Source organism: Balaenoptera borealis (genome assembly GCF_965194805.1).
Source record: "Balaenoptera borealis genome assembly, chromosome: X".
NCBI lineage: Eukaryota > Metazoa > Chordata > Mammalia > Artiodactyla > Balaenopteridae > Balaenoptera > Balaenoptera borealis.
In genome coordinates this window covers 28879689-28893646 of record NC_138881.1, presented here as the reverse complement: position 1 = coordinate 28893646, position 13958 = coordinate 28879689, and the positions used below count along the sequence as shown (strand labels likewise).

The 13958-nt window shown below is 34.1% G+C and overlaps 1 protein-coding gene across 8 annotated transcripts in view; it reads left to right on the top strand.

Annotated features, from left to right (window-relative positions):
* DMD (dystrophin) overlaps positions 1-13958 on the top strand; it is a 2485149-nt gene that overhangs the window by 1225346 nt on the left and 1245845 nt on the right. For all 8 annotated transcript variants that reach the window (XM_082378022.1, XM_082378021.1, XM_082378025.1 and 5 more), the window contains 4 exons: positions 2726-2848; positions 5216-5353; positions 8043-8195; positions 9066-9248. In XM_082378022.1, coding sequence (XP_082234148.1) covers positions 2726-2848; positions 5216-5353; positions 8043-8195; positions 9066-9248 — 597 coding nt within the window. The remainder of the gene's footprint in view (positions 1-2725; positions 2849-5215; positions 5354-8042; positions 8196-9065; positions 9249-13958) is intronic.

Below are 13958 nucleotides of genomic sequence, written 5' to 3'. Positions count from 1 at the left end.
AGGGGAAACAATAAGACCAATATTTATTGAGCATTTATTATATACCAAACAACATTCTAACATACTTGATCCTCATAAAAGCTCTATGAGGTAGATATTCTTCTTATCCTCATGTTACACATAAAGAAACTGAGGCTCAAAGAGTAGAAATAACTTGCCCAAGATCCCTCAGCTGGTAAATGGTGGAGCCCAGATCCAATCTAGGCATTCTCATGCAGGAGTTTTAGGCTCTTCACCAGAAGGTTAAAAACATTCTAAGCCTTGAGGGAGAGATACCAAGAGTTTACCAATAGACCTGTAAGAAAGATTGTATTAGGACCACTTAAATAAGGCTAGAAAGGTCCTTGGGACAAGATTAGGGGAAGCCTTGACTATCATGCTGGAGTTTGGACTTTATTTGACTTGTACTTCTTGAGCAGAGAAATAACATAATGAAAGCCATGGTTTTGGAATATACTGACCTGATTACAGTGCACAGGATAGAACTGGTGAGGTGGGAAGGATTATAGCCCTGTAAGGAGGTTATTGCCTTAGCTCTTGTGTGAGGACTAGGAGAGATGGTATCTCTGGGAAAAGAAAGCAAGTGAATCATGGTGAATGAATTGGCAAGTATTTGGTATTTATTAGACATTAGAGTGAAGTGCTGGAAAATAGCATGACTCATGTTTTAAGCATGGATGACTCAAAAAAAATGGTCTTGTATTTACAGAACTAGGAAAGTTGATGTTGCAAGCAGTTTGGGGGAAGATAATAAGCTCATTTCTAGACATGTTGAACTTCAAGTGAGAAATCAGGTGGCTACTGAGAGTCTAGATTGGAATTCAAAAGTGAGGTCACAGCTAAAGAGGAATATTTGACAGATATTATGAAAGTTATAGTTAAGTTTTGGGAGATAGTACAATTTATTAGGGAAGGAGTATTGAGAGAGAGGTACGGACGCCCAAGTTTTGAGCCTTTGAAACTACTATATTTGAGTATGTGGAGGAAGGATGAGCTAGAGAGGAAGCAAGTGTAGGAGTAAAACAGATAAATCTGCCTGCAAATGGACCCATGTTATTTTGACCTCCAAGTACTCAAAAAGTTATTTTAATTATTATTTATCTTCATATGTTCACAAAATCATATAGGACAATGCAATTGCTCTTATTAAATGTTAGGAAATGTGCACAACAATTCAGTAACATAAATACCATCGAATTAATATTGTGTAATTATGATTCTAAAGGCTGTTACTCTTATAATATATTGTACTGTATATGATTTTAAAGTATAGAAGCATGTTAATAATACAGAGATTGAAACAACATTTACATGCATATCTATAATACTAGCAATCTGTGCTGGTTCAAGAACATATTATGATATTTCATATTTCAAATGTTCATTAGGATTTTAAAACTAGTATTGAAAATAAGTCCCTTTAAAAAGAGTCTATAAATCCTTTCTGGCATGTGTAGAAGTACCCAGAAGATAAGTGTTTATTCATGTTTCTTGTGTAAAAGTACCTAGAAGATAAGTGTTTATTCATGTTTCTTCCTGTGAAAATTATGTTCTCACGAATAGCATTTGATGGTTCACTTCTTCATTAGTAACTAAATACCTTTAGATATTTGATTTTTCCTTGACACTTATCCCTATTGTCCTCTAGGAGATGCTGTCTAATAAATAAAGAGTAAGACTATGACTAGGAATGTGTTGGGGAAGAGTGGGTGGGGACCAAACTTGATGAATGCGTCATACTGGCATTAAGACAGTGGGTGGTTCCTGAATTGGTTTTACAAGTGGAAAATGTTTAGCTCTGTAAGAAAATAAGATTTCTATTTATCACGTGTGAGTTTTCAAAAACTATCAGACATAAAATATTTTCTAGTGTTTTAATGCAAAGAAATTGAATGCAGGGCATAGATAATAGAATAAACATTTATGTTATTAACTGTTTAAACTTTAAATCTTGCCTATTCTTTTGAATATATATTTGATTTTCAATGTATTTTCATTAGCCACTCCTCTTCAAGTGGTTTCTTTAGAAAAACAAGGGATTTTAAAGTTTTTTGAGACTATGGTCATTATGAATTTCAAAGTCAAAGAAACTGTGATGTTTATAAGTTTGGAAAACATATATTCAGATTTTTCATTTGAGATATTCAGGGTTCATTCTTTTGAATTTTTTTGTGCTACCAAATAAAGGATGCCTAAGGCAAACAAATGACATTTTTTTGTCTTATGGGAGCATGCCTGTCAATTCTGCCATGCTAAAAATGTCATTTAAAATATCTAAGCAGATTGCGGTGTAGTTTTTCTGAGGATAAGGAGACAATTCTGCATTTCCAACTGATGTTACTGTTATTTGATGAATGAGGCAATTTCTGATGAGAGGTATTTACCCAGATGGTATTTATATCAGAATATTCAAAATAAGATCAAATTCAACTTTAGGATATTAACAATTAGACCAGCCAGATATATGGAAATTGACTTTTGTTGAAAAACCAGAATGATGAATTGCATTATCTTGTATGTATGTTTGGCTCTGATGATGTTAAATGTCTTTATTTGCATCCCCAGGTACTTTCGCAGTTGTATTTCAACACTTTCATAAAATATAATATGGAAACATAATGCATGTCATTATTTTAGCAACAAGAGGTTGAACAAATGTATTTTTTGTCTTATATTTCTAATAAAAAGTAATTTTGATTTAAGTTAGCACTATCTTTTTTTTTAGGCCTCCATTCCTTTGAAGGAATTGGAGCAGTTTAACTCAGATATACAAAAATTGCTTGAACCACTGGAGGCTGAAATTCAGCAGGGGGTGAATCTGAAAGAGGAAGACTTCAATAAAGATATGGTAAATTGGTTGTGATAAAAGTGTGAATGAACTAGGAATGAAAATGAATAAATATTTGGAAAGAAATTAGATAACGCAAGTCTCCAACTAAATGCTCAGAGCATACCTTGCACATTTTGTGATTCTAATGATTTATTACAAGAGCAAAGTATTCTTGTTGAACTGTCGTTACGAATGCCAAATTACTATGGTATGGACATACAGGAGCACTTACAGATTCTAATAAATAGCCCAGCAATTTTGCTTTGACCTGTGCTCAAAGGACAAAATGTAATGGGTGAAAAGAGTCAAATCAGAAAAAAAACTAGAAACTTAATAAAAAACACAGCCATCATAGATGACTGATATTTTGTGTCAATCCTATTTTTGGTAGTATAACATTTATTTTGGAGAAGGGACAATTACACATGATATAAACATTGTTTATTAAAGCTTACCACAAGGTGGTTTTACAAAAAAGTTGAACGAGTAGTGTAGTATATATCTAAAATATGTATAAATTCATGCTGCTTATTTCATGGGAATAAAAAAAGTATAACCATGTGGGCTATTCCCAGATCATAACTTTCTCCTTAAACCCTGATTAATTTCAACATGTCTTTTACATTTCTCTCTAGCTTGAATATTTCTGCATCACATCCCTTTTCGCTGACTTTTTTTTCTCCCTCCACCCCATTCTCACAGTTTCCTTTCCCCTCTCACAGCCATCACCTATATGGCATTCTTAACCTTTGCATATATCATGCTAGAGATTTCTCAGACATGTATCAATGCTAGCGACTTCTCAGACAGTGCTTGAAAATGATACCAAAGGCAAATTATAAATTGTAAATAATAGGCATGTGAAGCAGTAGGAGAACCATTTCCACCAATCTTAGTTCTCATTGGTATCAATTCTGACTTCCTGGAGCTGCCTAAATCAGTACTCCCCATGTATGGGATTTGGTGGCCTTGCCAACTCAGCTCCTGGAAAGAAAGACGAGAAGAGCCTTTCCAAGATGCTGAGTTACTGCTACCTCTCCTTCATGTCAAAGAAGAAACCAGAGGGCACCGAGGTGGAAAAGAGTGCTACTTACCTCTTGGGCTGTTCACCAACTCTGCCCTCTAGCTCTCAGCTGGTGTGGGGAAAGAAATGAAGTGGGAGCTTTTGTTTGTTTATTATTTTTGTCCTCAGCCCCAGGAAATGTTGCAGACTTTTTAAAGACATATTTTTTAAAAGTAAGGTCTTTCACAGACTATAAACATAAATGTCTATGTTATATTATTTCATTAGACTAGTAACTGGCAAATCTCAGATGAAAATCCCATTTCCTCTAAAAAGATGAATAGTTCCTCAGTTGTGTGTAGAAGTTTACATATGCATTACAGAATTAAATATGTAACATTTAATACCATGGATGATGATTCACACATACACATACATGTGAATTTTTTAAAATTGTCTAATATTTGTTACTCTTAGTTCATCAGAGTACCTTGGGTACCATAGCAACGTGAACCTTCTTGATAGAAAGTTTTAATATATTGAGTTGAAAGAAAGGAAAATAGAGGTGAAAAATCACATGGTCACATATGCTACTCTATTAAACTAACACTTATTCAAATAATTTTATTTCAAAGTAAATAAAATAAAAATAATGTTCTTAGAGTCTAAAAACCAAAATGCATATTGAAAATGCTTAGAGTCATTTTTCTAATCCATATTTTAATACTTACTTAATTGTATTTATTTAAAAATAACATGCATATATGACATATTTTTTAGAAATTAATTAACTGCAGTATTTGGCAACAATTGAGCACATCATTTTTTACTAAATGCCCTAATATTTGTTCGAAATTTGGGCATTTAGGTTATTTAAAGCAGAGGTCATTAGATAGAAATCAGTGTCCATTTAAAATAACGTATTTTCACTTAGGAGTGTGTGTTAAAATGTTAAGCTTTGTTGTCATCTCACACTCCCACAGCAACATCTGTATTCCTCTGTGAATTAGCATTATAAATGACAAGTTTAGTTTGCTTCTCTCAACTTTTTTAATTTCTAGAAATGCACTAAAAATCAAAGCCAAAAGAATGCTTTCATATCAGTTCACTTGTCTGAAATGTTGAAGTACCTTATTCCCCCGTCTTCCTACATATGACTAATCACATGTGTCCTTTTGAACTAGGCAGGAGGAAACTTACTTCTTTTAAAAGTTAAAGTACAACATATAAAAGAAAAAACTATGAGTGCAGTATCTTAGGATACTGAAAGTTTTAAATTGGATTTTTTGTGTGTGTTTAAATAACATGTTTTATTATCTCTGTTAACGATGTACAGCTTTCTTAAAACCAAAATGAAGACTGTACTTGTTGTTTTTAATCAGAGTGAAGACAATGAGGGTACTGTAAAAGAATTGTTGCAAAGAGGAGACAACTTACAACAAAGAATCACAGATGAGAGAAAGCGAGAGGAAATAAAGATAAAACAGCAGCTGTTACAGACAAAACATAATGCTCTCAAGGTATTAGAGCTAAAATTATAATATACCTTGCCTGTGTTTTTATTTTTTCATGTGTAGGGTAAAACTCTTGTGCATAAATAAAATCTGGTTAAGAATCTTAGTCACCAGAAATACATTTTTTTCTGTTCAATGTCTGTGTTTTATTTAACATTTTTGAGTGCTGTCTTTGATTTTGAAAGATGTGTTGCTTAGAAGTTGGGTTTTTTTTTTACTTAGACAAATTTTTCTGAGTAGTAATAGAAAGATATTAACATGCATCATTCATAGTGTTCATATATTTAATTTTGTAGTATAATTTATTTTTGTAAGTTATTTTTACATTTGTCTTGAAAAACCTGCTTAACTGCCAGAATAAACAACCTGTTTATTTTTTAGGCTTTCTGCTTGCGATATTTTATTGATTTGATTTAGAGTAGGTCCACTTTTTTGGTAACCTAGTATTTGTTTAATACTTAATTTTTTTCAGTTAACTTCATTTTGCCTTTAAGAGAGTCACTCTTTGCAACTAACTAAGCATTTATAAGTCTAATTTCATTTATATAGGAGTCCTCTAAAATAATCTTAATGTCCTTGAAGAAGAACTGGTACTCTCATGTTAACCAGTGATAGCGTATAGCTTCAAGTACCCATGTGACTCATCTGGATTTGTGCAGGAAGGACAAAATAGAATATTATCTAGTATCTAGAAATAGTATCTAGAAAGTTCTTGAGAAGAGACTGGACATGTGAAGAATTTTGTGAAATAACCTTTTATTTTTTTAATGTACTTTTCAATATTCACTATTTGCATGCATGGCTGATTTTTCCAACACTGTTAATTGCTGAGCTTTTCATTGTAAATCACTCTTTTAGAGCTATGTAGCCGTGTAGGTGGATCCACCTTGTACGTGGATAGAGTCTGCTTTCTATATGCAAATAAGAGTATAAAACCTTTTCCCATATAGTCAGACAAGCAAATAAACACTGCTGAGAATGTAATTACACAATATTGTGCCTGCAAGGAATCCACAAGGAAAGTCTAATTGGCCAGCAGGTGTTCTGAAGGTAACTGCTGATAAATGTAGTAACTAGAAAAGGCCTCTTCCCCGAGGGAGTGCAAGAGCAAGCCATAACGTGCTCAGAAAATCAGAAAGCTGTGTAATTCACACGCTTCCAACTGTGACCAAGCTTTTAGAAGCATCTACACTGGTCATATGATATGTGTCCTACTGAACAGCAGTGTTTAATGGTTATCTGGCATACCTGTAAAGAAATCTCTATAATGTCTCTTAATACCTTTACACATTACACATCACCTTGTGCTTAGGAAGTAAAAGGAGTTTCAGATTTTATGACCACAAGGCCTTTCTCTTGGCAAAGATGTGAGTTGTGTCACCAGTAAGGCATGGCTCAACTCTCATTCACGTGGCTGTATCTTGGTACCTTTGAAAAAAGCAGCATTCCATCTGGCTCATCCCAGGCATTTAATACCTCCACAGGAGCTTTAGAACTTCAACTAAAAATGTAAACGGTAGTAAATTTTACATCCTCAATTTTAAACAAAATGCAGAATGAAATTGAGATCATTTTTGCAAATATATGTTAAAAGCGATTAATGAAAATCTACTCCGCTTGCCAAACCAATCTACCAAATTCAATTGTTAATCTGCCAAGTGGCTTCAATTCTAGTCCTTATGAAATATTTCAAAGAAGGTAAAGACTTTCCAATGCAATGAATATTTCAGCAGTCCTTTGATATTCATTATTTTCTTTGGCTCCAGCTATATCTGTACATGAAACCCTAATTGCTACTGCTCTGAAGAAATGAAAGCTGTATCCTGAGCTCTTATGTTCCCTTGTGTTATCGTAAAATAGCATTACAACAAATTCTATTAATCAGGGAAGACATTGGGTGGTCTTGTAAGGAGTAAGATGATAAACTTCCCCCCCTTTGTTGATTTAGTAAGCAGTCACCCTTATTTATCTCATCAGGTTCATTGGAAACCGTGCACTTTCCCTTTTCTAAATAATTTTATCATTTTGCATTTGGATTTGATATAATGAGAAAAAGTTTGCCGTAACATTTAAATTGTCATTTTCATGTACACTCACAGGTATACATTTTTCACACTTGAACATATATAGCTTGAAGCAATTTATATGCTTACTAAGAACACTTTATATTTCTAATCACAAAATATTAATAGCCTATGAAACTATTTTATAGAGAGTTTTAAGATCATGAATGTAAGTTGCTTGGCTATATAAACTTAAAATTTTGAACCTAGGGCTGAAGATATCAATTTTAGAATTTTTACCTATTTTAAAATTCAAATACAAACTCAGTAAGTTTGTACAAGTATGTAGTTAACTCAGTTGAATTCACATATTAAACTATTTCACATACTCAACACGATAATTTAGTTGACTCATTAAGAGTTAATTAAATGTGGAAAAATTTCTAAACAAGTTTGAACATGCTAAGAGAAAATACTTGAAGTGGGTTGTTCAGGTTTCTTAGCTTCATGTACATGGGTCCTGTCACATGAATACATAATGTAATCATCTATTTGTATGTTTAGCATTTAAATGTGAATTTAACTGAACCTGAACAAGAAGATGAGGGACCCAAATTATTTTTAAATGACTACAGCCAGAAGTGTAATATACTTATATATTGATATTTTAATAATATCTGCACCATGAACAGGATTTGAGGTCTCAAAGAAGAAAAAAGGCTCTAGAAATTTCTCACCAGTGGTATCAGTACAAGAGGCAGGCTGATGATCTCCTGAAATGCTTGGATGACATTGAAAAAAAATTAGCCAGCCTACCTGAACCCAGAGATGAAAGGAAAATAAAGGTAATGTTGTTTTAGAATGTCATTCCCAGATTTTGTTGCTACAGTTTAATTTATTTAACTTAACCTGTATGGATCATTTTTTAAGTGTTGATGTTGTTTCCTCTATTAGTGTTCTCCCCGATTTGATGCATTTCTTTGTATTTTTTTTTTGTTTTAGTAAATGTATTGTATAAGTGTTTTTCAATTGACATAATGTTGAATGAATAAAATGTTTTATTCTTAGACAATGTAAAATGAATTAAGAAATGTCATATGTTTTCTGGTAAAATTGTAATTGACTCTGTGTATCTTTGTTCCAGATGAACAAATGACTTATCGGTATATGGACGACTTCTATCTCATGTTAGCACATTCATTTCATCAGAGCATCTTCACACATCAGTGTCAAATCTCTATAGATTTATTTGTTGCATATTGTCTGAAGATGTTTTTTCTGTTATTATTTTACACTCTTTATTTTGCTTCATTCTCTGTTGAGTTCCTCAAAACTCTAAAAAAGAAATAAATTACTTATTCACTTACCCTCTAAATTATATTCTATATGGATGGTCCCTAAGAAATAATGAGTAATCACTCCAATTTGGGTCAGCCCCAAAACACTAGAGGAATTGAGAAGAAAGAAAACTGTTAGATCAATTTCAGTATTTTCTCAATTAGAATATCTAAAACTGAGCATTCAAAAGATAACTGAAATAATATTTGTATTCTTGGGTGAAGATGACAGTGATGGCTTCCATACTTGTAAATTATGAAAAGTGACAATAAAATGACAACAGCCTATGAAATTTCTGGGACAGGTATGTGCTGCTTATAGGTTGGTTAATGTGGTTAGCTAACTGCCCTGGGCCCTGTATTGGTTTTGCTCAATAGGAAATTGATCGTGAGTTGCAGAAGAAGAAAGAGGAGCTGAATGCAGTGCGTAGGCAAGCTGAGGGCTTGTCTGAGGATGGGGCAGCAATGGCAGTGGAGCCAACTCAGATCCAGCTCAGCAAGCGCTGGCGGGAAATTGAGAGCAAATTTGCTCAGTTTCGAAGACTCAACTTTGCACAAATTGTGAGTTGTTACTGGCAAACCTGCATATGTGTTTGCAACTACTACTCTAATAACAGAGGCCTACCTAACCAATAGAAAAAAATCTGGGTGCAATTTCAAAGTGCTAATATGCAATCTGAAAGTGAGTAGTTCCCCCTCACTTTGGGCTTCTGTAACACTAGTGGTTAATTTCTCAGATTAAAAACATAATCCCTTAACAGATCATAGGAAACAGCCCCCTTATCAAAAATGAACAATACATCTTAATTTCTTTTGCCACATCATTTTTTCATAACACTGGAAATGTGAATTTGTCAATTTATCATACATTTACTTTATTTCAGCGTCTAATCCAAAAATTTGTATTGCTTTCCTGAGACCATCCCATGCTAATTTTACTTTCTTAATGTATACATGGTAAATAATAAATCTTTTGTGAAACAACTTCTTATACCAACTTGCACAAGGCCTTCTTATCTCATTGACTTATAGAATAATAGCTTAGTCCTCATAACTCACTTAGCCGCTCAATGGGTTAAAAGGCTTATTAGAAGGATTGTATGCCTAGTAAGATTGTTAATAATTGATAGCAGGTTGAAAAATATCAAATATTGTTACTACTGAACTACTATAAGCCAAAAGGAAAAGAAACAACTGCTCTTCTTTCTTTCAAACAACTGGGTGGAAATTTTGTGCTTCTCCCTTTAAAAATACAATTCATAATCGTAAGCTTGGTCTTTTTAGCTCTTTATCTGTAGTAGGGAATAAACCATAGGGGTTTTCTAACAGGTACATTTTTGTTCCTATTCTGAGATATTGTAAAGTGAAGCAGAACGGTCACCACTCTGTCCTTATGCAAAGACAGTGCTCCTCACAAAACCAGGGTCTGAAAGTCTGGAAAATGAGGCTTTGTAATTATGTTAGGTCAACTTACATGAAACCAACAGATATTCAACCCTTTTTGACCTATGTTAATGACAATTGCATTGGTTTCGACCCATAGGTGAGACTTTCTTGGGAATTTCTTCTGTGATGTTGTTGATTCCATTTAATACGGGGTAAATGTTTGAATATGTCTTAAACAATTAATATAACTTTATTTTATAAGCATATATTTTTGTTAATGTTGCTTATTAACCAAGGGAAAAAATACTGCATATTGTTACTTCTTTTAACGTGTTAGAAAAATCCATGAATACACTGTTTTCTAAGAAATCCAATACCTTAAGATTTAATAGTAGCTGAATATTCTGAGAAATTGGAAGTAGTAATATAAGGTATGCTGAAACTGTATTACATTTAATGTCCAATTCTAGCTCATTGCACGTTTCAGCCTATTATCCTTCATAGTAGATATTATGAGCATAATATGTCATAAATCACTCAAGCTTACACTAACAGAAAGCCTGTGTCTGTGGATGCAAAATGAATTGAAAGATTAAGGCAACCATAAAGAAAATTTAAGTAAAATATTTTTGCCTCGATTTAATACATCATTTAAGTCCTCCACTTTGAATTATCTTACTACTCATTATTTTCTCCATTCCAATTTCCCCCATATCTTGACACACCCAGGATTAATTTTTTTTTACAACTTGGTCAAGGTAAGTTATTAACACTTTATAGTTAAATAGACACAGGATCAAAAATCTCCATAAACGACTCACTTAAAATGCCATTGTGTCCTTGCACATAATAGGCTCTAACAAATATTTGTAAAATGTAATAATGATTGGTGAAATAAAGTAAGGATAAGTGAACCAGTATAGAATTTTAAAAATAAATTATAGTAAGATACTATAATATATTTTCTTCATAAAACATTTCTTCTTGATTTTATATCTGAAGGATCCAAAATTCAGAAGGTGCCTTGCTTGGGGAAAATATTTTTATGTTAACTTTTAATTTTCCATGATAATAGAAGCAATAACAATATGCATGAAGAATAATCCATTTAATATTACAATTATTTTTAGCTTTGGATTTTTATTAGACCTGAAAGATGATATAGGTAGATAGACAGATAAATCTAAGATGTATCTTTATATTCCACTGATTCCTAATACATATTAAAAAACTGATTTCACATGTCCACTGGTTAGAGTCATCTTTCCCAATTAATCTAAGGTGAGGATATTTGACATAGCCACAAGCAAACAGCTTAACTAAAAGTTATGTTTGGGGTAATCCTACAATGGCTCTGATGTAGCACAGGTAGTCATAGCTTCACAATTCCTTTCCTCCTCTTCCATTGCCCTTCTCTATTTCTTTCATCTTTCTTCTTCTCAAATGTCCTTTTTTGTTCTCTCTGTATATAAACTCTAGACTTTCTTTGGACTCAGGGATTTTTCAGTTGATCTTTCATATCTTAGCAGTAGTAATTCAAGATGGTAGGCAGTACTAGGAAGTGCTTAACATTTGAGAACTGAGTTTAAAATGAGAAATCAATTGTCTTTACTTTAGAGATAAAGACTCAGAAATGGACTAAGCAGTGTAAAATTCGTGTACTTCAGGGACTATGTCCAGGTCAGAGTTATATATGGCAATACTAAAGCTCAGAAAAGCCATAGAACTTTGTCTCAGGGAGCCATGAAGCAGCCCCAGGCCAGGTAGGAGTGCAGACCAAACCAGAGAAGAGAATATCTGCAAATCATTGTCCTCAGGACAATCCTGGAGACCAGAAAGAAGGGAAAACAGACTGGGAGAAAGCAGGTAAGATTTCCTCCAGGTATTGAGCATGTTGAAGCCCCCACCCTAGTTAGGAATACAAAACATTTCTAATGTAGTTCCTGTTGGCTTAGAGACCTGGCTGTTCAGTGAAGACCAAACAACGACTGTAAACTGAACATAAGGAATGTTTTCTGTAGGATGTTTTACAACAGCAGTGTGGTCTAGTAAAATAGACGACTCCCTGGGATGAACAGCCCTGATTGTGAATCCCACTGATTCCATCTGCTGGTTGTATGATCAACAGTCAGTCTCTCCCAGCCTGGTTTCCTCCATCTCTACCATGGGGATGAGGATGTTTGTGTTAATGAAATATATGTAAAATACCCGCTACATTATAGAGGTTAAGTGAATCAATTTTTTTCTTCCTCTTCCAGTATATAAGTTAACATTGGAAAGGAGACACATTATTTTTTTTTTTAATTTATTTATTTATGGCTGTGTTGGGTCTTCGTTTCTGTGCGAGGGCTTTCTCTAGTTGCGGCAAGTGGGGGCCACTCTTCATCGCGGTGCGCGGGCCTCTCATTATAGCGGCCTCTCTTGTTGCAGAGCACAGGCTTCAGACGCGCAAGCTCAGTAATTGTGGCTCACATGCATAGTTGCTCCGCGGCATGTGGGATCTTCCCAGACCAGGACTCAAACCCGTGTCCCCTGCATTGGCAGGCAGATTCTCAACCACTGCGCCACCAGGGAAGCCCAGGAGACACATTATTTTAAAAATTTATAATATCTTTGTAAGTCATTAAGAGAATTAGGCTCAGTGGGTACCATAGATTTTAAATGTTATTGGGGCTTCCCTGGTGGCGCAGTGGTTAAGAATCCGTCTGCTAATGCAGGGGACACGGGTTTGAGCCCTGGTCCAGGAAGATCCCACATGCCGCGGAGCAACTAAGCCCGTGCACCACAACTACTGAGCCTGTGCTCTAGAGCCCGTGAGCCACAACTGCTGAAGCCCATGCGCCTGGAGCCCGTACTATGCAACAGGAGAAGCCACAGCAACGAGAAGCCCCATGCACCGTAACGAAGAGTAGCCCCTGCTCACTGCAACTAGAGAAAGCCCGTGCACAGCAACGAAGACCCAATGCAGCCAAAAATAAATAAATAAAAAAATTTATAAAAAAATAAAATGTTATTGACAACAGATAGAGCTATTTTGTTAATGTAAATTACAAATTAGATTCCATAATCTTTGACCAGGTAGTTTTGCTTAGAGGCACAAAATATTTGCAGGAAATTTCATGCAAAGCTGGTGATTCTACCAATGAAGGCGTAATTCTCCATAAACTTGGCAATAGAGCATTATCTAAATTATTTTCTATAGCAAGGTAAAGAAAAAGAGGAAAAAACAAAGGCTTTGAAAATTTCTTAATAGAAAACTATGCATAATTTTATTAAGCTTAATTTTAGCATTAGACAGTTAACCTCAGAAATCCCAAGAAAATACAACCACAAAATTGCACAGTGAGGATATATAACAACCCGGAGCTTATGTGAAACTCCTGAGCAAAATAAGCTCACAGACTAAAATTACAATGGATATAAAAAGATTCCTTTTGTGAGTGATGTTAACACACCAAAAAATAAAAGGAGTATGCACACCTGAGGAAATTAGAGATAAAAAGATAGTAAAGGACATGAAATTGTGTTTTTTAATGTTCAAAAGGATTTAGAAAATAAGGGTGGAATGGAATTCTTACAATAGGAACAGGCCATTTTGAAGAGTGAATAGGAAACTTTGATAAAATGGAGTCTAGAAATTAACATATAATTATTGAAATAACTCAAACAACTTTTTAATGGTGGATTCATTATAGAATAAAAAAGAATATATTAATTGAAAGATGATGAGGATAATTTTGCTTTGCTGAAAATACTGAAAGATGGAGAGGATAGAATAAAAAGCTCAAACATATGCCTAAAAAGATTGGAGAGCCTGAGGAAGAGACATTATTTTATATAAATGACTGACATTTAACAAAATCGAATAAATCTCAATTTACATGA